Source organism: Miniopterus natalensis, chromosome 1, assembly GCF_054644295.1.
Source record: "Miniopterus natalensis isolate mMinNat1 chromosome 1, mMinNat1.hap1, whole genome shotgun sequence".
Classification (NCBI taxonomy): domain Eukaryota; kingdom Metazoa; phylum Chordata; class Mammalia; order Chiroptera; family Miniopteridae; genus Miniopterus; species Miniopterus natalensis.
Window position 1 is genome coordinate 122624389 of NC_142081.1, and position 24738 is coordinate 122649126.

The 24738-nt window shown below is 40.5% G+C and overlaps 1 protein-coding gene across 1 annotated transcript; it reads left to right on the top strand.

Moving 5' to 3' along the window:
• The first annotated feature begins 5507 nt into the window (after positions 1-5507).
• On the top strand, positions 5508-23281 carry MSRB2 (methionine sulfoxide reductase B2). The gene is made up of 5 exons (XM_016224691.2): positions 5508-5625; positions 10339-10439; positions 15395-15471; positions 20813-20960; positions 21849-23281. Exons 1-5 carry the CDS (start codon positions 5508-5510, stop codon positions 21951-21953), a joined length of 549 nt encoding a protein of 182 aa, XP_016080177.2. The 3' UTR covers positions 21954-23281.
• Positions 23282-24738: the final 1457 nt, after the last annotated feature.

The following is a 24738-nucleotide window of genomic DNA, read 5'->3' on the forward strand; positions in this document are numbered from 1 at the left end:
ATGTCAGACTATTTTAATTTACCATTCTGTAATTATTAGGGAAGATAAACATTTTCCCAAGCGTGTTTTCACTATTTGTATTTTCCCTTATGCAAACCATCTGCTCATATCCTTTAACCACCTGTCTAGTCAGACCTGAGTATTGCCCATATAGATAATATTCACTTCCATTATATTCCTAATAATAAATGTTTATAGGCTATTACAATGCTCCCCTTATGTTTTCCTTTTTATTTTTCCAGTTTGGGACTATGATGTTTAATTTTATGTGTCAACTTGTCTGGGCCACAGAATGCCCAGATAACTGGTTAAACGTAATTTCTAGTATGTCTGTGAAAGTGGTTCTAGAAGAGATTAGCATTTAAATTGAACCGAGTAAAGAGGGTGGCCCTCCTAAAAGTGGGTGGGCATCATCCAGTCCATTGAGGAACTCAAGAGAACAAAAAGGCAGGGAAGGTTGAATTCACTCTCTGCCGAACAACTTGTGCCGGGACATGGGTGTTTTCCTGTTCTGAGCACACCTTGGTCTCGGGCCTTCAAGCACAGATTGGAAGGCTCGCCAGCTCTCAGGCCTTTGAACTGTAGCTCGGGCTTTCCTGGGTACCTAGCCTGCAGCTCTCTAGCCCCCATAATCATGTAAGCCAGCATCTTATAATAAATCTCTCCTCTCTCTCTCTCTTTCTCTCTTTCTCTCCCTCTCTGTGTCGGTTTTGTGTCTCTGGAGAACCTTAATATTTTGTTGTTGGCACGTATGTATTTTAATTTTCATGTACCTGAATTGGTCAACCTTACCATCAGTTCATTGGTAATTCCTCTTATTACTTCCATTGTCTGAAATCCTTTTTCTTCTAAAATAAATAAGTGCAATATTGTTTTATTTTATATGTATATATAAATATAGGTGATGCTACATTTAACTGAAAAATTAATTATTTTGGTTGAAGTGAATTATCAATCTAAACATTAGACTCTAAGGTTATTTTTCCCATATTAACAGTCACTTTTCCCAAGACATATATTGAATAATTTTATATCCCTTTGTATATAATAGATTAAATACACATTAATTTAGAGAATCTATTTTATCTCCTTGGCCTAATTTTTGGTTAGACCATTTTGATAACTACTGTTCCTTAATAAGAAACTTTAATATGTGGTGAGGCCACTTCTCCAGTATTACCTTCATTACAAAAATGTACTTTTTTCCACATTTATTTTAGTTGTTACTTTGTTATTTTCTTTAGAGTGACCCATTGGGATTATAAATGATATTACTTAAACCTATTAATTAACTTGAACATTATTTCAACTTCCTTCCATTTTTCACCAAAAGTCAAATGATTACAGATTTAAGAGAGTTTAGCTATTTAGCTATCATTCAAGTTATACTTCTAGGCCACCTTCCCCCAACCCATGCCATTTTATAGACAATCAACCCAAGGCCCAGAGACAGATGGTCAAACCAAGGCCCCCAAACCCGTATCTGGTTAGGGGAATAGCTGAAAACAAAACCCAGGGCCTATCTCATTGTACACTTTTTCTATCACACCATTTATTCAAATCTTCATTTGCTGCCTTTAACACTTTAAAGTTCTCTTTTACAAATGGTAGGTATATCCCAGTTAGTTTATTTCTAGGAATTTTCTAGGATTGTAGTAGGAAAACAAAGATCATTGATGTTGAACTTTGGGCATATGGTTTCTTCAGTGGGGACAGAATGTGCAAAGCTTATTCCATTACATCACACTTCACTGAGTGGGGTTTTTTTGTAAGGAAAAGTGAGTTGGCTTTTGAACCAATCTCCCATTTTCTAGGATTTTATTATAAACAATTGTTTCTTGTACACTTTTGTCTGCACAGAAGTATGTTAACTACACAAAGAGAAAAGTTACAGAATCTTGCCTTTTCAGGAGATTCTCGCAATCAAATTCAGGACACCAGACATAAAGTGCAACAGGAAACCCAAATAGCAGTAGTTTAATGAAAATATGGATTTGTCTCTCCTGTAATGGGAAATCTGAAGGTAGGAGATCCAGGGCCATTATATTGATTCCACAGTGTCACCAAGCACCCAGGTCCCTTCCTGATATCTACTTCTTTAATATCAGAGTGTGGGTCTCATCATCATAAATACCAGAAGTTTGCTAGTGCTCTAGCCACCATGACTAATTTCCAGGCATAAAGAAAAAAGGAGAGCAAAAGTTGTATTTTGTTCAGGCTAAGATGATACAGCTAATTAGAGATTAGTTCGTGGTCTTAATGGTTAAATTGGATTTAGACAAAATGATGGTGGGCAGAGGGGGCATTTCAAGACCAGAAAGGGCCTGAGCAAAGATGAGGCAAGAGTTCTCACAGCAGGGTTGAGAATAGCAGGAGGGAGGGAGGTACTTCCTCAGTATTTAGAATATCTTACTGGGAGTGTGGGATGCACAGAAATGCAGACATGGGTTGGTTATCAATTCTGTTTACCCATCACTGTCTTCCCAATTAAATCTTCATAACAATAAGTAATATTTATTAAAACCAATCATGTGCCAGAGAGTTTGTTATGTTTTTAAATGTATACCGTCTCTTATCCTCATAATAACCCAATTTTAGGGATAAGAAAATTGAAGCTGAAACGTATTGAATACTTGATCAAGGTCATCCTTCTTTTAAATGTAAGATCTTCTGAATTGGGTCTTAGTGCAGAATCCATGTTTTTTCACAATGTCACAAGTTAAATTCATTTCTTAACTTTGTGATTGGGGAGTGAAGATGCGTAGGTTAAAGGTCTGCTATTCCTTTATAGTTTCTAAATTCTAAACTTTAGGGGGACTTTACACACTCTTCCACTAACTAGTAGTGTGACCTACTAGTCACACTACTAGTAGCATGGACATGCTACTTAACTTCCCTGGATCTGAATCGGTTTCTTTATCACTCATACAAAACCAGACAAACGTTACAAGAAAAAGAAAAACAGCATTGTAGACCACTATCTCTCGTGATCATAGATACAAAAACTCTACACAAAATTTTAATTCATGACATCTTACAATATTTATAATGGACAATAAAACAGATAAAGTTGGGTTTTTGCCAGGAATACTAAATTGGTTTAATATTTGAAAATCATTCAATAAAATAGAAAGAAAAAACCATATGATTATCTTAATTGCTGCAGAGAAAGCATTTAATAAAAATCCAACATCCTTTCCTGATAAAAACCTCTCAGCAGACTACAAATAGATGGGAATTCCCTTTATCTGATAGAGTATCTACAAAATATCTATAGCTATCTCACTTAATGTGAAAGGCTGAACACTTTCCCTCTAAGATCAGGATGTTCATTCTCAGCACCTCTACTCAACATAGTACAGATTGTAGCCAGTGCAATAAGGAAAGAAAAAGAAATCAAAGGCATCTGTATTGGCAAGGAAAGCGAAAATTCCTTCTTCACAAATGACATGGTTGGCTACATAGAAAATCTGATAAAATCTATAAAATTGTTACTACGACTAATAAATGAGTTTAGCAAAGTTGAAGAATACAAGATCAAGATACAAATCATATAGAAATAATCAGAAACTGAAATTGGTGAAACAATACACTAGTATCAAAAATATGAAATATTTCAGGATAAATCTGTCAAAAGATGTGTAAAACCTATAACACACTGAAAACTATAAAACACTGCTGAGAAAAACTAAAGAAGACCTAAATAAATTGAGAGGCATATCTTATACATGAGTCAGAAGATTCAATATTATTAGGCTATCAATCCTCCCCAAATTTATGGATAGAGCGAATGCAATCCCAATCAAAATTGTAAAAATTAAGCTGAATCTGAAATTTATGTTGAAATACAAAAGACCTAAAATAGCCAAAACCACCTTGGGAAATAACAGAAAAATTCAGTGCTGACCAAGCTGATTTGAAATGTGGTAATCAGAACATCATGGTACTGATGTAAAGATAGACAAGCCAATTAACAGAATGGAGTAGAATATCCAGAAATAGACCCACACATGGACGGAAAACAGATTTTTGACAAATATTCAAAGACAGTTCAGTGGAGAAGGGGTAGTCTTTTCAACAAATGGTGCTGGAACAACTGTATATCCATATGCAAAAACAAACAAAAATAATTTTAAAAATAAACAAAAATCTTGGGCATATACAAAATTAACTCAAAATGGATCATAGACCTAAGTGTAAAACCAAAAAAAATCCCTATAAAACTTAGAATAAAAAATGGAGAAAAACTTGAGTTAGGCAAGAATTTCTTAAATATGATACCAAAAACATTATCCATAAAAGAGAAAAACAATACACTGAACTTCATCAAAATTAAAAACTTCCACTCTTCCTAAGACACTATTAAAAGAAAGAAAAAAACCAAGCCACAGACTGGGAGAAAATCTTTGTAAAGCATAATACTTGATAAAGGATTTGTATCCAGAATATATAAAGAACTCAGTAATAAAAAACAGCCCAATAATAAATGGACAAAAGATTTGAATATATGTTTCACCAAAGAAAATAAATCCACTGTAGATAAGCATATGAAAAAGATGTCAACATCATGTCATTAGGGAATGCAAAATAAAACCACAATGAGACACCACCACACACTATTAGAATGGCTACAATTTAGAAGTCTGGATATTTGGGTGTTGACAAGGATGTAGAGGAACTGGAACTCACACACCTGCTGGTGGAAATGTAAAAGGAAACTAGCATTTTGGAAAACATTTTTGTAATTTCTTAAAAAGATACACCTACCTATGACCTAGCCATTCCATTTCCAGGTATTTACCCCAGAGAAAAGAAAGCACATGTCCCTACATAGATGTGTACAGCAATATTCCTAGCAGCTTTATTTCCAGTGAGGAAAAGTTGGAAACAATGTCCATGTCGACCAACAGGTGAGTAGATAAGTACATTATGGTATGTTCATAAATAGAGTGCTACTCAGCACTAGCAAGGGATGAACTGTTACACTCAAAAAACATGAATGTGTCAAAATAATTATGCTGAATGAAAGAGGTTAGACCAAATCAAGTATATATTGTATGATTTTATTTATATTCAACTCAAGAAAATGCAAACTAATCTATAGTCCCCTTTATCTATAATTCTAGGAAATGCAAACGAAAACAGACCGGTGTTTGGATTCCAGGAGAGTGGAGTGGGCCTGGGTGGCGTGGGGCAGGGCCCCGGGAGGAGCACGACCGGGCAGGGGCCAGAAGGAACGTGGGGAGAGGGGGAGGGGTACTAGAGAGGGCAAAGGGGTGGAGGGCCAGGGAGAGTTAAGGGAAGGTGGGCAGGGGCAGGAGCAGGAAGGGCATAGGAGAAGGGACGCGGGAGGGGGAGGAGCGCGGGGGGGGGGGGAGGGAAAGGGGGGGAGGAGAGGGCGGGGGGGAGAGGGCGGGGCAAGGCGGGGCTGGGAGGGGGCGGGGGCGGGGCGGGGCGGGGGCGGGGCCAAGGTGGCGCGGGGGGCGGGGCCTGCGGACGTCGGCATCATGGCGCTCCTCCTCCGCAGACTCCGGAGCCTGCCCTTCGGAGCTGCGCCTCCGCGGGCTGCGCGCGGCCGACCGGTTAGCGATGTCCTCGGCGCCAGGGCGCGACACGGGGACGCAGGTAGGACGCGGGCCTCGCAGGCCCCCCGCCTCCCGTCTTTCGGTTTTTCCGTCTCTTTGCCGCGCCGTGGGTGCTGCGTGCTGGTTCTGGACCCGGCTGGGACTTGGAGGGGCAGCAGGGGAGTCGCAGAGAATTGGGGGAAAGGTATAGATCCTCTCCAGGAACGTGCGCACATTTGTTTTTTCTTTTGCGTGACATTTCGGGCTCAGGAGCCCCTGCCGCCTGTGCTGGGGCTGCGGGAGCGGAACCGCGGGGCTGGCGGCGACGCGGCGCTCGGTGACGGGCCTTCGCCTCCACGCGGTCGCCCTTGCGGCTGGAAGCGGGCGGTTCAGACTCGAGTTGCTGTGGGTTGGCCTCCTGCCCTGCTCTGTTTCTGTGTATGTTTCAGGACCTGGGGAAACAGGGGCTAATAACCCGGCCCCTTTACGCAGATAATCATGGTTCGTCAGTGGCCGAGACTGAGCAGGGGAGTGTGTGTTTTCTGTAAAATGCCTGTGGCGCCCCTGTCATATCCCGGCACCTTTACATTCCACCCTTTAGCACGGAGTCCCCTGTATTTCAGATCTGTGTCAGGGTAATTTAGTGGCCCTGAGGATTGGCTTCCCGGCCATCTCTGGATCCAGTTCTGTTCTGCTACCATTGACGACATTTAGAGATACCTAACGCCGCTGACAATGTACCCAGTCACTGGGAACTCTTTTTTCCTGCAAGTTTTCAGTACGTAGCGTTAAATAGAAGCTCCAACATTGTGGAGCAGTAGCCGACCCAACATGACTTCCCGTCGTGGCCTTCAGGACCCTTTGGTGTCTATAATTAGCCAATCTGATGATATTTGTTGCCTGCCTACTGTGTGCCAAGCACTGGTTTGCTGAGAACCACCAGTGATGGAAACGCCACAGTTGCAGGCTAGAGCTCTCCTCACTCCCCTTTAGAGGCTAGTGGTTTCAGCAGAAACCTGTCCTTTATGAATGTACTTGGTGCTGTCAGAAACAGCCTAATGAATTGCCTTTGGACCTGAAGTTCTTCAGCAGCATTAAAATTTGGCCAGACACCAATACATAACTAGAGCTATGTAACTTATCAGACACCCCATCCTGGGCATTTATTCTAAGGAAATTATTCAAAAGAACAAAGCTATCTGTGTGAGGATGTTTTTAAGAACACTGCTTTTAAGAAACTGGCTATAACCCAATGTCCATCAGTTAACGAATGCTTACATAAACCATGAAAGTTCAATTCAACAACTATTAGGCATCCATTAAAAAGGATTAACAGGTTATAAAGGGCTTCAGTATACATTTTGAACTTGGTGTGCTTCAGCCTGTTCTTTTATGAAATATGGATAATGACAATAGTAGGGTTGTACAGAATAAATGGGAAAAACATAATTTAAAATGCTTTATCACAATGATTGGCACTTGGTAAGCATGCAGTAAATGTTAGTTATACTTACACAAATAAGTGGAAAAGACAAAAGTGTAGTCCACATTTAACCCACATTGTGGACTTGGGGAAGGTTGGAGAGAAAGAGAAATGAGATGTTGAAAGTGACAGAGGACTGTTCTCCAGCACTAAGGCTTCTGATAAATAAGAGGCAAGGCCCCTGTGATTTTGTCATTCAGATTGACAAAGAGCAAATTGAAGAGGAAAGTTAGAAGTATTTGGAGAAAATAATCTGTTGTTTCAGAAAAACATTCTTTCTAGAGTTACTCTGCTCGGAGACCATCTGAGCGGAAGTTTAAAACAGTCTAGTCACTGTGGTGGGAGAGAAAGTTAGTTCTACAGATTAGAGTGGGCTGGGATTCTTTTACCCCAGTTCCTAATAGGTTCTTTTAGTTTTAACAAGTAGTTACTGAAACGAGGCTGACTCATGTGTGACAATTGGCAGTACAGCAACTGTGGCCAGAAAGGTTAGCAAAACTAGAAGGAGGTAACCAGTGGGTGGCCATATGAGCATGACTGTGTTTTTTTAAAGATGTGAAAATCAAGGACCACCTCATGGAACATATGAGCAACAAGAAATACAGCCTGTGCAAAGTACACAGCACAAAGAAAGAAAGGTACCCAAAGGAATCTGAGTTTATCAAAGCATAGTTCAATGTAGAGCTGTGTAGCCATCGAATGCAATAGCAGCAGCAGCCCAAACTTTTTGGTAATGAAGATAGCAGGAGAATGCAGAGGGAATCTGAAAGACATGTGATCCCCAAAGGATCCACATGAGGTGCAGGTGATGTGGATTGAGGACAGAATACACCTGCACACACACACACATGCACACACACATACACACACACAAACAAACAAAAGGATGAGGAGACCAACACTGAGTCCTGCTCTTTAGCCATTGGTGGTCAAAAGACTTAACGCATTCCCAAGTGAGACCTTACTGTGTGTTGTGTGTACATGCACCTAAATTGCTGTTTGGTAAAACTGCACAAAATTTACTCAATGCAATTTTCATTCAAACTTTAGTCATTTCCTAAAGCATAGTGTATTACTCTGCTCAGGCTGCCATGACAAAATACCATAGGCTGGGTGGCCAAAACAACAGAAATGTATCTCCTCACCGTTTTAGAGACTATAGGTCTAAGATCAAAATGTCGAGCAGGGTTGGTTTTCTCTGAGGCCTGTCTCCTTCCCTTGCAGTTGGCCTTTTCTTGTGTTTTCACATCCCTAGTGTCTCTTCCTCTTCATATAAGGACAACAGTCAGATTGGGGTAGGACCCATCCTACTGGCCTCATTTTAACCTAATCACCTCTTTAAAAGTTCTATCTCCAAATATGATTACATTCTGAGCTCCTGAGGATTGGAACTTCAACATATGAATGGGGGAGGGGGGGACATAGTTCAGCTCATAACACCCAGTTTAAACCTCTTCAAGTGATACATACCACATATATCCTGACCTTAGAGCACCCAACCGACACATTTGTCATTTGGCTATCAAGGCAGAGTCTGTCTCCTTTTGACATAGTCATCCAGGCTGGCAGATTGGCAACAAAATATTGTGTAATCAGTGCTTGAATTGGTGCTTCATCAACTAGTGGGAAGATTGATACCAACCCACGAAACCTTTCCCGCACATTAATAATAGTGTAAAAGGTACATATTGATAAGGATTAGAAGAACCATGAAAAATGTAGTTTCTTATTGCATTTAGATGAAGGAGAAATTATTTTGTTTAACAGTTTAAATATAAATTTTAAGCTAAAAATAATTAGGGCAGAGGGAGAAGGTGGGTGTCTGAAAATAGGAAGGCACTCTCTAACAGGTGTAATAAAATATAGAGCTCGGGGAGAGGGAGCTAGAAGCTCATATAGGATTCATGCCTTAGGTTCAACGCTGAAGCATGGGAGTCCCACTGAATTTACCCCTTCATGAATTCCCACTTCCCAGTGTCAACTATTATATTGTACTGCATGTTGAAAGACACTAAGGGCAATACTTCCAGGAGACACTAGGTTTTTTCCTCTAATCCCATTCCACTTCCTACCCAAAAGGAGATAGGAAGATAATGGCTGCTTTATAGACTATAAATCCCAACCTTAATATCAAAAGTTGATCCTCATCTTAGCTATCCAGGGAAATAAAGCAAGATCTTTGTCAAAGCCAAGAATATGCAGGGAGTGGCATGGCAGGACAGGTATTTGAAGGGTAAGGAGAGCTTTTATCATTAGTGCTCTATTGCTCCTTTCCTTGATAGATGTCAGTGATAGCCAGGGTTCAGATTTCACAAATTCCCCTCTAGACCAGAGTTTAAATTCTGGAAGAAGAAATCCAGGGCAGTTCATTCTAACTAGCAAGACCTGTTTTTCTCTTACCTTCCAACTTTTCGCCCTTTGGGGTAGCCTTTGTGTGACCAGTCCCAGCTTAGACCACTCTGACACATTGGCACTGGTCATCTCTTAGCATCTTGCCCTTGGTTGAAGGACTTATAAAATGTAGTTATACCCATATATCTACCAGTCTTTTAAATTGTCTAAAATAGAATGCCTTCCATTTCCGTTATGCTTAAACAAATAGTTCATGTCCATCAAAAGTAGTTCTCATCCTACTTACTCTTAAAATAGTAACAAAAACAGCTCTACCTGATAATAGAAGACAGAGAGAGTAGAAGAAAGCAAAAATGTGAACAAAAACCATGAAACGTTAGAATAGATTATGGTGGGTCTCAGTTTCCCTTTCAGGAATGTATGCTATAGGAGTCTTTTTTTCTACACAAGATTTTTTAATAAAGACCTCCCTTGACAAACAGAATTAGAGATACCTTTATAAACCCGCAAGGGAAAGGAGTTTAATAACCCACTAGCTCAGCCGTCTTTTCTCTCAATCACTCCACTACTCCCAGCTGCATCCTGACAGGAGCTACTCCTTTGAACGCAGTAATGGAAGAAGGATCAATTTCTACCCTTCCTACCTGAGGAGAATTTATTCTTCATTATTTCATATTTCAGCTGCCTCTTTAGCTTCTCTGCCCCAGGGGGAGTAGAAAACTGGCTCTCTACTTATTACTCATTTCTTATTAAAGTAATGACTCAATTAAATCATTTTGTACCAGAGCTTTCTGGTCCCTGTGAAGAAGGAAGGAGTGGGAGAGGGGCAGTGACCGCCTTTTTTTACGGGGTGATAGTGCACATCAGGAGGAAGGCTGAGGAAGAAAAGGTCATTGCACTTTTTGTTTTAATTAAAAAAAATCTTATTTAACAATACAGGGTCTCTTACAAAGCATGAGCCATCCCTCCCCAAGAGTGAGTGGCGAAAGAAGCTGACTCCAGAGCAATTCTATGTGACCAGAGAAAAAGGAACTGAGCCGGTAAGCTGAGCGGACTGACGGTTTCCTGATTACGTGCGTGCAGATCGGGGTTGGAACAGCTCTAGTTACAAACCTAGCTCATCGTCATCTGCTCTACAGATCTGGTCCCCTCCATTGTTCTTCTCAGGCCATCGGCACCCATCTAGGTGTAGAAACCAGAGCTCTTCCCCGGACATGTCACGTCACCGTCCGCCCTCCGTCGCCTCCCCAGCCATGCTGCCTCCTGCGTTGCCTCCCGTCACTCTGCTTGTCCCCACTGCTCTTGCTGCCGGGCGGTCCCGGTGCCCGCCATCTCGCTGCTCGGATGGCAGGAGCCTCCCACTGTTCTACTCACAGCCATTCTTGCCCCTCATGCAGCCGTTCTCCACACGGCCGCTGAACACATCTTTTCAAAACACAAATCTGATCGCATCACTCCCCTGTTCAGAATCCTCCAGTGGCTCCCCACTGCTTCCAAGGTAAAGAGAAGTGTTTAAACAGCTAGCATGGCCCTAATGGCTCTGGCCCCTTCCTCCCCTCCCCATCCTCGAATCCTGCCGTTTTACCTCTCGGTCTGTGCACTTTGGCCACACTGTCCTTTCACCTCTCACACTCCCTGGGCTCCTTCTCCCCTAGGGCCCTTTCTCCTTTCTCATCACCACCGCCCCAACTTCATTCAGAACTATGTTTCAGCTCTCCACCCGAACCTCACTTCCTCAGGGAAGCCTTTTCTCAGCCCCAAGCTGGCTTTGCCTTTACTGGTCCTTTTCCTTCATAGCATTATCCATCGTTGGTATATCCATAGAACATAACATGATGTCTGGCACTCAAAAAATAAATTTTCTGAATGTTCAATGACTAAAGGCTAAGAAGTGGAAATATTATTTACACTACATTCAACAATCTCACCTTATTTCATTTCCTGAGAGAACAATCCTCAGTGTTTCCTCATTATAATACCATTTTTACAGCCCTGCATTTCTTAACAAGTGGGCTGTCTTAGACCCAAATGTGGCTACTGGACTGAACTTGTTATTAGATGCTTTCACTTCTGAAGCAGTCCCCAGGGAGTGGTTTTGCAAAGTTGTAGAGTGTTTATATATTTACTTTAGCGATCCCTGCAAAGTTCAAGTAGCTGTCCATGTGCATGTGGCCTTATAATCATGGTCTCACCCTCAACTTCTCCTATGCTGAAGTCATAAGACGTGACAGCAGATCCCAAAAGATTTTTATGAAAGACTGGTATTTTTGGAAACTTCTTGTGGGCAGGATTTTAATAAAGCCTTCACTGGGAAAGAGACAATGTTCACCATTATTGTGGTGGCACAAGGGAGCCATACGTGATGCTCTGTACAGTTGTGTGTATTCCCAGAATATTCTAAGGCAGCCCTGTTCTCAGGCAGAGTTCGGTGTATATACAGAGCCTGGAGATGAGCTGCCAGATGTTTAGGAGAATAAATCTGTGGGATTCTCAGACAGATGGTGCATTATACTCTGTGCATTTGGCCATTTTACAAAATGAGCCTCATCCATTATTTTAACTAATGTTATAAATCCCTTTTACTTGATCCATTTCCACATTTAACTTTTTAGAATATGCCGGAGCCTGCCGGCAGTCGAGCAGTAACCTGATTGAGGGGGTGAGGATTGGAAAAGAAAGACAAGAGACAGGATGGGATCGGGAGGGCTTCAGTACGTGACTGAGCCCCGAGTTTATTTTTCAGCTTGTAATTATAGCGCATTCAGTAAGGCAGCGGTTTAATCAGTAACCTTTGTCCCATGTATGTTCCCCACCTAGCTCTTTGTTCTCATGCATACATCATTGGTAGTCCTGTTCCTTGTTCTCGTACATACATCATTGGTAGCTGGGACATGCTGCACTTCTAACCCGGCCACGGTTCCTGGATCAAGGTACCTCCCCATGCAAGCATTGTCAATCTTAAGCTTAGCCAAGTCCCTAAGGAGGGGGAGCGGGGGGAGCAGGGCGAGTGCTAGCACCGCTGCCCACCACTCGGGTCAATGCCTCAGAGATTTCTCTCTCGATGACACTAGGGCAAGCGGGCCTCCTGGGTCTTTCTCCCTGGGCAGCACCTCGCCCGGCGGGTCCTCCCCGGGGGGAGTCCCGCCGGCTCCCCACAAGAATATAAGCCTTTGTTAGCTTCATGAGGCTAAGGAAAAAGAAGTAAAACATCTAAGCTTTCTATGTGTGACTCAAAATTAAAATCAAGTTCCACGTGCTTTTATTAGGCAGCAGTAATGTGTCAGCACTCTGCTAGGTATGGTGGAGTTTACAGCGTGGATGAGCAATAACTAAAAGTCAGGTATCAATAGAAGGTAGGCTTTATGCAGACCATCCTCTGTCTGCCCTCCAGATCTGCTCTCCACTTGCTTTACCCTGCTCTCAGCTCAGGGAAGAGTAACCATCTCCCTTGCCCTCTAGCTACTAGTAATTGAATTTGACCAATGGGAGATGCCAGAGAGATCAGATGGCAGGATAGAGAAGTTAGGATCCACGGTCCTCCCTGGAGCTGTGTTCCTCTAGTGTAGGTTGCAGCTGCCATAGGCAGCCCTCATCTGTAGCTGCAGTGTCACAGGTTTTGGTAACTGCCCCTTCCTTTGTCCCACAGGCCTAGTGGGTGTAGTGTGTTCTTATGGTCACTGGCCCAGGGGTGCTTCACTCTCCCTTGTTGGTTTTCATTGGCCTTGTCCATCCCCAACTTTGTAAATAATTCTGTACTAAATTATCTGCGAATCATCCCTTTTCAGGGTGTCATCTGTTTCCAACAGGTATGTTGTATTGACAAGGTCAAAGAAGGGAGATCCCCTGTTGGTCCAGACAGACTGTCTTAGTCAGTTTGAGCTGCTGTAGCAGAATACTATAGACTGGAGGGCTTAGACAACAAACATTTATTTCTCACTGTTCTGGAGGCTAAAAAGTCCAAGATTAAGGAGCCGGCAATTCGATGACTGGAGAGAGCTTTCTTCCTGGTGTGTACAGATGGCCGCCTTCTTACTGTGTCCTCAAATGATGGAGAAAGGGAGCAGCTTTCTCTCTCATGTCTCTTCTTATAAGGGCACTAGTCCCATTCATGAGGGCTCCACCTTTATGACCTAGTCACCTTTAAAGATCCCACTTCCAAATATCACATTGGGGATTAGGCTTCAACAAACATTCAGTCCATAGCACAGACCTTGAAAACCCAAGGGGTATCTTGAGTGCCATGCTGTCCCTGAGCCTGTCCCCCTCCCCATGCAGTCACTGCAGTTCTCTCTTCTGAGTGATTATTGGATTTATCCTCTTTTTATTCCCACTGCTCCTGCAACAGCTAAGTCCAGGCCTGTGTTAGTGGCTGTTTGACTGCTCTTTGCCTCCAGTGTCTTCTTGCCCCTGCTCCACCCCGTTCTTCATGTGGATGTCATGTGCACACCCAGTTTAAGTTTCCACTGGGCACATACTAGGTTTTCATGTAAACACTAGTATAAACAATTGAGATGGAAGCTGAGTTTAGCCCTAAATAAGAGCAAGGGTTGATATAAAATTGGGGAAGGGAGTGGGGACATTGGGAAATCAGGCAAGGAGGCGGCTCAGAGATGCCATTTCATCAAATATGTCAGCTAGAGCTTCCTTTTTATTTCAGTTTTTTAAAGCTATAATACCAGTTCCCTGTCACTTCCTCTGTCTAGCTGCCCCCTGCAGTGATGCAATGACAAAATTATATTTTTAATGTTATCATTCTGTCTGGATCCTATGAATAGGCTTTTCTAGGTCAGCATTAGGACTGGAAGCCCTTGGGCATGTGTGTCTCATCAGCCCAGGTGAGAGGGATGTGAAACTTCTTCCTCATGACAGATGCTCATTTGCACCCATGTTGGGAGCAAGCATTCAGAGGGATGGGCCATAAAACCACTGGCTCACTACCCTTCAGATTTCTTCAACTAAGTTTAGGGTCTTTAAAGAGGGAAAATACCCAAGTGTGCCCAGATGGTAGGCTCAGTAAGTTAATTTGAAATTGTCCATTATTTAGTTCACTAGAAATGTGCTGTTAATACCACCACAGGAAATTTGAATGTTTGACCTGTGAACTTGTTGAGATGAGAAATCTAGAGAGGCCAGAAGAGTCCAGCGTATTTCCTGAGTCAGCTCTGTGACTCAGTGAGCCATTCTGTACTTCCTCTTCCCTTCCATCCCTTAAAATGGGACAGTGGTTCATAGTTGGCTAGTGAAAGGGTTTTTTTCCCCTTTAATTTTATTTGACAAAGGAGATAACAAAAAGAATTGGACAAAAATGTTTTTTTTAACCAGTGAGGTTAGTTTGTAAAATAACATTTTAAAAAACATTTATTGAGCTCACTCATTACCTCAACTCTCCTTGTGTTCCTCTCGGGAGACCTTTGAAAACCTTCGAACTCTGAAGCCACAATTAGCATAGTAATTTCATCTAAGTCGTCACTTAGGCACTGGGAGAATCAAGCTCATTGTTTAACATTTATTAAGTTGCAGTGTCCTAAACACTATATGAAACATCATAAGGGCACAACCCTCATCTCACTGAGCTATACTTCTTATGTGTTTATACTCTGTCTGTAATTGAAGATTTCAGAGGGTTTTTGACAGGACTAGATTCCTGTTGTATTGACTCTTTCCAAACGGAGACTGAAATCTTACACAATCCAGAGGACTGTTCTCTCCCCTTTTCATGGACTTTGATGTTCCCCAGTGAAAGGTGCTATGTTAATACAGGGCATTATTAATGTCATAATTTAAATATTTGGCACAATAAAGGCTGGGTTGTAAATAAGCCTGCAGTCTGTTTCACTGGGTGTGTGGTAATTTTCTCTCTGGTGATATTTGCTCTTTGTCAAATTAGTACAAAAAGTCCTTTATTTGGGGACTTCATCTTGGATTTAAATCTACTGTATTATCTCCTGCTGGTGTTATGAGAAACCTGAACATGATGTATCTAATTGACTTTCAGCCTTTCAGTGGGATCTACCTGAATAACAAGGAATCCGGAATGTATCACTGTGTATGCTGTGACAGCCCACTCTTCAGGTGAGAGAAAAGATCAAGCAATTCTGAAGGAGAAGGTCCTTCAACTCTGCCTCATTTGAGGCCTTGGATAAAACCATATGTTGTTTTTAATTGTCCTTCGCATCTGGAATGCTTGCTATAAGGAGAGCTATTTGTATAAGGTACTTGCTTGTCCTAATTATTTCTAGCATTTAGAGCAGTTAACAAGGCTTCTTAGCCTATATTCTTTCTTTCTTTCTATATCCCCAACAAATTGCAAAATTATAAAACATGGTGGGCATCTTAAGAGAAAGCTATTAGAATTTTTTCCTGGGAAAGTATTTAAAGAAATCTAAACCATAATAGTATTTGCTTGGCCATGTGATTAAAACTGTATCTCTCCCAGGGAAAATGGGTTTATAATTCGATTTAGGAAATGTAGAATTTTATGAGGACAGATTCCCCACAATGCTTGACAGTAGTGAGTACCATGCCCTCTTCTATGTAGCTAAAAGTAAATTTAATTGTCCCTTGATTTCAAAGCCTCTTTTGAGTCAATCAGAATCTGAAATCTCTCAACAAAGACTTTTTTGTTTAGACATGCAGGAAACAGTCTAAAAAAGTAGACTCAATGGAGAATAAAGGAAAACATCTTTGAAGTCTTGTTTTTCAGAACTTCAAAGGTGTTTTTTTTTCTTTTGAATCAACCCTAAATTGGTTTAGAATAAAATATAAATCAGGACAGTTCTGTGAATCTTCCATTAGTCAGTGCTTCATTATGTCCTTTGGGCTTTGAGCAGACTGGGCTTTCCTGCTAATGAGGGCTGAATTTGGAAAGCCAGACCTGCCTTCATGGGTGAGGAATGATTAGGATTGATTTTCCTTCATGCTCACGGAAGGCAGGCCTTTGCCCAGATTCATTCATTTTGTCAGTGGTCAGTGAGGAGATATCTAAGATGGCAGTCAGCCCAGGATGGCCTGGGACAACTAGGAGACAAAGGTTAATTTTGACACAGTAAAATATGGGATGTGTATTCTCAGACATTAATTATTCCATGATCTTTGGTCCTATTAAAGAGAAGAAGTAGGACCTTGAGATGGCCAACCCGCTTCAAGCCAAGGAACCATGTTGTAAAAGTATCAAGGACTGCCTTGACCATAAGGCAGCAAGACAGATGTTCTCTTTCTGTCTTTGGGCTATGAAGACAAAAGATTAGAAGCCATCCTTGTAAGAGCATTCCCCTACATTTTATTCTTCCCCCCACTTCATTGGTGTTCTAGTTTATGCAGCAGTAAAGTTGAGACCTTCCTACACAATGTCTGCCACCCCAGCACGTAGGTCAGGCATGGAATCACAGAATGTGGGAGCAGGGCAGACCCGAGAGACCAGAGCAGAAAGCTCTGTGCAGTAGAATTTTCTGCGATGATGCAAGTGTTCTATATCTGCTCTGTCTAATATGGTAGCCACTAATCTCATGTGGCTATTCAGCATGTGAAATGTGGCTAATGCCACTGAAAAGCTGAATGTTTTCTTTTAAATAATTTAACTTATAAGGCCGCATGTGGCCAGGCTACTGTATTAGTACAGTGGTAGTCTAAATTAAGGAAGTTGGACTACCAGCCCCAGGTCACTAAAGTAGTGAAGCAGCCAACTCTAACAGGAAAGCCAGCTAATTCTCCAAAAGGCTGTTTATCAAGTGGCCAGTTTACTGAACTTCCAGTTCACCAACGTTATTTGTTTCTTTTCAGTCACTTAATTTTAATTGAAAAGTTTTTATTTTTTTTTAAGGACTTTTGAGTTTGTTCCATTTTTCTGTTGCTGCTGCAGCCAAGACTAAGAGAAATAAGAATATATTCATAAGAATCATTTAGGTTCCAGAATATACTCTTTTTAAAGATACATTTGTTTATAGTATAGCAGAGTGGTTAAGGCTGCCTAGATATGCATCCTGACTCCATTACCCTGTGACCTTGGGCAAGTTTCTTAATCTCTCTGTGCCTCAGCTTGCTCACCTGTAAAGTGAGCATGTCAGTAGTACCAAATTTGTAGGGTTGTTGGGAGGATTAACTGAGTTATGAGTTAATACATGTAAGAGCACCAGAGCAATGCCTGACACATGCTAAGCACACAATACTAGCAGTGATAGAGATAGATCCTTCTTAGGGCTGCATACATGAATGTATCTTTGATAATGAGGAATTCTTGAGAGTATATTTTAATTAATGAGAATCTAGAAATGAAGACTATATTCCTGAGCATGCTTCCCATTCAAGAGGCTAGTCCTAGGAATTATTCTTCTTTTGCCTCTCATTTTCCCCCCTCTTTCTGTCCGCAGTTACCAGCCTCAATAACAGGGATCAGAGTTAGAGAAAAATAAACATTCCTTCAAATACTTGTATAGAGTTAAAAGGGGGTGAAACGTCAGTCAACCAAAACTAAATAGTTAAATAGTCATGTGGATGTGGGACCACTGCCTCTTGGCAGATGGGTTCGTTGTTGCCCGCAGACTTGCCTTTGCACAGAACCAATATGGGGCATGTTCTGGGAGAGCTGCCGACTCTCCAAATCAGAGTCTTTTAAATCAGGGTTTTCAGGGTTTCCAGAGAACTCTCTCAGGATGTTATCAATCCCCTGGGGACTCCAGACTGTCACTTTGTGACTTTGCCCTTCCCTACTTCCTCTCTTCACCTTCCTTCTCCTTCCCTTCAGATGCCCATTCTGGAAGTGTTTATGAAAATCTGTGGGGTCACATATTTCATGGTCAAAATCTTAGAAGAAAACAGAGAGCCTGTTATTAGTTCCCTTTTTATGTAATATCCGATGTTCTACATGTTACCGTTAACTAACATTGTTTAAAACCTGTTTTTGTACTCTTGATTCCTTCAAATGAACAGAAAATTTTCTAAGATACTAGGGTTGTCAGTTATCACCTGTGCTGTTGGTTTGGAGGCTGTAGAATTTCCAGAAATGAATAATAAATGAAAGAGTATATGAGGAGAAATTATCCAGAATGGTTTTAGTTTTTCAAGGGTGGGCCTTATAATCTGCTAATCATTTCAATATGTATATTGGAATTTCTAATTGGCCTTAATATTTAGGTTCCCAGTCTTAAATTATGCATGATGGCCCTCTAATATTACTTGTCAAAATCTCCAGATTCTGTTAATTGTCTCAATAAAGGTTTATTGTTTCCCATAAAATGTTTTAAATGACTTTTTATTAGTCTTAGATTCATTCATTAAAAAGATTTATTGTATTCATAATTCTCCACTGAAATTCCTTTAATGATCACTAGTTTATATATAATGTTGAGAGTTGAAAGGATATATTTATAAGTTACTTAAGATGTTTTTCCCTGGGCGAGAGTGGCATGGATTAATGTTTTAAACCCTTGCAAAAGGGTTGCAAAGAACCCAGCCTGAATGTGCAGACACTTCTAATTGGACCCACAGATGTTGAAATGTCATGGATATCTGTTATTAATAATAATGATGATATTAAAAAATACTAGCTACTGACTTATGTACCATGTGTCTGACACTGCTATACAGAAAGTATCTCAGTTAATCTTTTCAACAACCCTGTGAGGTAATGATGCCATTACTAATCTGTTGGTTAGGATGCCAAGGCTTTATTTATTTATTTATTTTTAATTTACCTATTGTTGAAAATATTACAGATGTCCCTTTTTTCCTCATTGACCCCCTGCACCGCACACCCCACCCCCCAGGCCTTAAGGCTTTAAAAGATTAAATAACTTGCCAAGGTCACATAGATGTAACAGGCAGAGCCTGCATTCACACCCAAATCTTTCAGAAGTCGAAGCCCTTAGTCCTGAAAGTCATACCTATGGTTCTCAAAGCCTGGTCTGAGGACCCCGAGAGTTCCTGGGACCCCTTTAGGGGACCTCTGAGGTCTTCTCTTTTCTAACCACATACTGGCAGGGCCACACCTTCTTCCTACACTTCAATCAACAACACTGCAGCAGGTTGGATGCAGAAGTGCATATGGAAATTCAATTGTCCTTAGTTAAGCCAGACATTAAAGAGATTTGCAAAATTGTAAAGCAGTGCAACTCTTCTCACTAAATATTTGTTTCATTTTGGAAAATATAACTGTCATAAAAACACCATTTATATTATGTAATGAATTTATTCTTTTTTATAAGTAATGTATATATATATTTTTAAATTCTCAGTTTTAATTTATAATTTGTTAAATATTGATATACATAACTCGTGTAAACAAAAGCTCTCAGCAATCTTCCATAATTTTTTAGTATGAAAGGATCCCAAGACCAGAATGTTGAAGAATCACTGTATTACATTAGATGTTTCTGCTGGAGTTTGTGCTCTAAACTGAGCTTCTTTCCCTGTTCGTAGTCTAGGGATTTGATTATTTGCCAATTGTTGTTTTTCACTTTGCTCAGCTTTTTTTTTTCTAAGTATATAATTCATTTCTTCTCATTTTTTCTTAGAGCCATCTCATTGTCATTAAAAAATTTTTAATCTATTTTCCTAGTGCCATTTAAAAGAGCTTATCTTTTAGAGCACTTAGAAAGCGGGCTTTTGCTGGGCAGACTGCTTGTTGCCCTCCTCTTGCCAGCTCCCCTGTCCCTCCCCAGCCTTCAGCCCCACTGGTGCCTGTGGGACTTCCCCGGCAGGGCCAGGCTTCACTGCAGTGATTGACCCAGAGTGACCAGGCTTATTTATTAATAATAATAAAATCATAGTGAATGTTCATTCATAAGCACTTATCATGTGCTCTACAGAGTAGCTCTTTAAATTCTCAAAACATCTCCATAAGGTAGGTATTACCCCCATTTTAGAGATAAGAAAACTGAGGCTGAGAGGTGAAGCAGCTTGCCAAATTTCATACAGCTGAGAAGTGGCAGGGGCAGCCCTTGGGTCCCTGAGGTAGTCAGGCCTCTGTGTTTAGATAATCCGAAATTTCCGTTGCTGAAAGTGGCTGTTTCATCAGACCTCATGCTTCTCTGATGTGCCAGGCTCATATGCCCTCCTTCAGCCACTGTTATTTCACTTTGATTTCCCCCTTTTCTACATTTACAACACGTGGGTTTGATCTGTGTTTCTTAATATGCAACACAGTCCACAAAGCTCCTAGTGTTTTTAGGTCCTTGTTGGACATTGAGAGGGAAGCCTTTAGCATCAAAGGAACAAGAAAGCCTTTCATTGCGATGGGGCAATGTTTTAATAGTGAAGGTGCAGTGGGCAAAATTCCTGTGGAATTGATTCTCATGTCACTGGCCTTGGGACCTAGCAGAGGAGGGAGGGAATCAGATCTGCTTGGTAGAAAAAAGAGTTTGGGTATAAAATCCTATTTGTATGTTAATAACAGTAGTGTTGGGAATGTCTTCCTTAGTTCTGAGAAAAAGTACTGCTCTGGCACTGGATGGCCTTCGTTTTCTGAGGCCCATGGTACATCTGGCTCTGATGAAAGTGGCACAGGAATCTTGAGACGTGTGGACACCTCATTAGGAGCAGTTCGCACAGAGGTTGTCTGCAAACAGGTGGGTTTCTTTGTTTTTGTCTGTTTGGTGTTCCCTGATGCTGTCCAGAGGGCCACAAAGAGCTCTCTTGTCCTTGGCATATCCAGTTGTCACTGAAGCACATGGGCTTTCTACTCATGCAGCTTCCGATCCCTCTCTCATCATTCTGGGCACTTCAGATAAGAGAAAGAGCCTTCCTGAGCCACTCCCTGAGTAGCCTCTCCTGTTTCTAGCCTTCCAGGGCTGGGAGCAGAGTGAGGGTCTGAAAGAAAGAGGTGGCCCTATACATTCTTTTCAACAGGGACAGGCAGCAAAGACCTAGTATGGTTGACATCTCTCTACTTTTTTCCCTACTTGGCAGTGTGTCATTGACAGAGTGACGCGGCCGGTGACATCAGCACACTATTCCCTCTGTGAGCTTGGTAGGAGAGAACGCTTAAGTCCAGACAGCGTGTTCATTTTGATATCCTTGTGTGCTCTAATGTTCTGGTTTTGTAAAATACCAGAGGCAAGCAGATAAACAGAGCATAGTCTTATCTTCAATAAAAAAAAATAATACACTGGCTACAACAACATTATTGAGTACTTACCCTGGAACTATGTTAATGCTTTATATGTATTATATTAATTAATTGTCAATAGTTCTATTAAATAGGTAGTTATTATTCCTATTTTATGGATGAGTAAATCAAGGCCTAAGTTCAGTAACTTGCTCACATTCTCACTGATGAAGCAGAGAGCTGTTTACCACTTCTGTGTTCTACATGCTTTCATTTCTTACTCAAATTCAATGGACTTTTTCCCCACACAGATGTCCAACACTGGGTGGCCCCGTGGGGTTCATTTGTCTACTTTTTACATAAAGAGCTTTTTCTCAGTGGAGAAATGACAGGCTTCTCTCCTTTCCAGTGTGAAGCTCATCTCGGCCATGTGTTTCCTGATGGACCTGGGCCTACTGGTCAGAGGTTTTGCATCAACAGTGTGGCACTGAAGTTCAAACCAGGACAACCTTGACTCTCTCCAAGAGTCCCCTTCCCTTGCCACTCCTTCACTTACACCCTCAATGTTCAAAATTCATGTCACTGACTTGTTTTATTTAATACCAAACTGGACTAAGTTTCCTGCTGGCACCAGGAAGTCACAACTTCTCTAATTTATCTGGAATGAACTCAACCCTGACTCATGCTCTGACTATGGAATTTTGCAGAATGACAGAAGGGCAGCCTTTTCTAGCCGACTGACTTCTGTAGGCTCTGCCCAAGGGCATGACTCTTTGGGAACATTAGGAAGCTGATGGACTATAAACTAAAAAATTTCTACAAAACTACCCTGAACTTTCCATTGCAGTTAAGTCCTTCATGGACATATATATGTGAGGGATCAAGTGAAAAAGAGCAAGGAAAATATGGGATTAATCAACAATGTAGCATTGGAAGAAGTACTGAGGAGCAGGACCGCAGAAGAGCTGTGCTTTGGGAGGTACATATGGTGATGGATGGGATGCATGACTCTAAAAATTTTGGAATGTTTTGAACATTCTAGTTCCAACTTTTGACCGACCCTCAAATAAGTTCCAATGGAAGCTTGTTAGAGTTAAGCAACAGTGAACACAAGTGGCTAAAAGTAAAGTTTTAAATGTTCAAATAAAATATTTACTAACATTTATGTTTGCTTTTTGTCTAAATCTGTGAATTTGCTCTTTTATAAAAAAATGACTCTAAATCAAACGGATCACATGGTAATAGGCATTTGTCTATACTAACACTAATAGGAACTGAAGTGTTTTATAAATTGAGAGTCTTGAATAATTTGCTATTGAGAGTGTTTAAATTATTTTGGGGGGTAATTTATGGGCAGAAAGGAAAATTATCCCATTTTCTCTTTATTCACTTGTAATGCATTATTTAATTCTTCTTTTAGTGGTTACCTTGGAAATTACAACATGCATTGTTAACTTATCATCATGAAAAGTATTACTTTTTTTTACTTCTCCAAGGATGCTAACCTTAGAACACTTTAAGTTCCATTAACACTCTCCCATATTTTATGTTACTATTGTCATGTATTTAATTTTACGCACATTTTTAAACCCCACAAATTATTAATGTATATGTCAGTATCATATATATTTACCTGCATATTTACAACATTTTTTGTTGCTCTTTATTTCTTCCTAAAGTCTCATGTTTTCCTGTGTGATTATTTTTCTTCTGCCTGAAGAATTACTTTTACTTTTAGTTCATGATTCCTAGTGGTGAATCTTCTCAGTTTTTGTTGGTAAGAAAATATATTTCTTCTTCTTTCATTTTTAAAGCTTTATTAAGGAAAAATTTATATAAAAATTTTTGTATACATTTAGTGTATAAATTTTTATGAGTTTGGTCTCCTTTCATTTGTGAAGATTTATTTTCCCTGGGTATAGAATTCTAATCTGCAGAAATCTTATTTTGGTATTTTAAAGTTTTGTTCCATTGTGGTATGGCTTCCATTGTTCCTTCTGAGAAATCAACAGTCAGTTTATTGTTGCTCCTTTGAAGGTAATGTGTTCCCTCCCTCCTCAGCTGTTTTTATGAATTTCTTTTTTTATTTGATTTTCAGCAGTTTGTGATGTGCACTGATGGTTGTCTTTGTGTTTATTGTGCATAGGACTTATAGAGCCCTGTGAATCTTAGGTTGATATTTTCATTAGTTTTGGAAAATCCTGTTATCTCTTCACTATTGCTTTTTTTCCTATTCTCTCTCCTTTCCTTCTGGAACTTGAATTACCCAAATTTTCAGCCATTTATTGCATTCCACAATCTCTCAGGCTCCTTTCTGTATTTTCCCATTCTTTCGCATTTCTGTACTTCAGTTTGGAAATTTCTGTTAACGTGCTCTGTAATTTACTGGTTTCATCATTTTGCTTTTCTGGTCTGCTTTTAAACACATCTTATGAGTTCTTAATTTTAAATGTACTTTTTTTAGTCCTTAAAAATAACTATTTGATTCTCTTTTATGAATTCCAGTTCTCTGATGAAGTTCTCCATAGGTGTATTTTTCTTTCGTATTTTTAACTTTTTTCTTGAACATATTAAGCATAGTTTTAAAAACCCTTATTTGCTAAACTTCACTATCTAGGTCACTTGTGGGTATATTTTGTCTTTTGGTTTTTTTAATCATTTGTTCTTGCCTTTTGAAATGTCTAGGAGTTTTTAAATTGAATTTCAGATAGATATTTTAAAAATATTGCACTCCTAGCAGATATTACCTTCCCCTAGAGAGGGTACACTTTTCTCTGTGCTGAGTAGATAGAGTGGTGGCCACTTGTTTTAATTCAGTCAGAGACTGTGTTAAAATTGTATATCCAGAAGCTGGTTGTATACCTGATAACGCTCAGTCTACCTCTGTTTTACCCCTGACCTTTCAGCCTGAAGGTCAACTGAGAGCCTGTGTATTGTATGAGGCCCTTCATTCTAAAACAGTTTGAACTGTTAATCTCTGCTCACAAAAGTAATGAAAAACCATACTCTGCATTTCATAGACTTTTCACTTAGGGTTTTAGCATCCTGACCCACACAGATCCACATTTATCAAATGTGCTAAGAGGAAAACTAGCCATTTACTTAGAGGTTCTAAGTTTGCTTAATGCTCTGATTATTTATATGTCCCCTAGCAGATGCCCTTTGTGGGTACAAAGTCTAGATTCTCAGACTCTTGGCAGAATTCACAATTGGTAAGTGATCCCAGAATAAAAGTGGTTCTTTGGGGTTCTTCTCCACTACTCCCTCCCCGCTGCCGGAGTTGTCATAGGCAGAATAAT

What these genes read in the sequence shown, in the direction of transcription:
- MSRB2 (XM_016224691.2), top strand. Translation starts at nt 5,508, where the DNA reads ATGGCGCTCCTCCTCCGCAGACTCCGGAGCCTGCCCTTCGGAGCTGCG. An exon ending in GAGAAAAAGGAACTGAGCCG is followed by an intron (nt 10,440 to 15,394) that starts GTAAGCTGAGCG and finishes ATTGACTTTCAG; the next exon opens with CCTTTCAGTGGGATCTACCT. An exon ending in CAGAGGTTGTCTGCAAACAG is followed by an intron (nt 20,961 to 21,848) that starts GTGGGTTTCTTT and finishes TCTCCTTTCCAG; the next exon opens with TGTGAAGCTCATCTCGGCCA.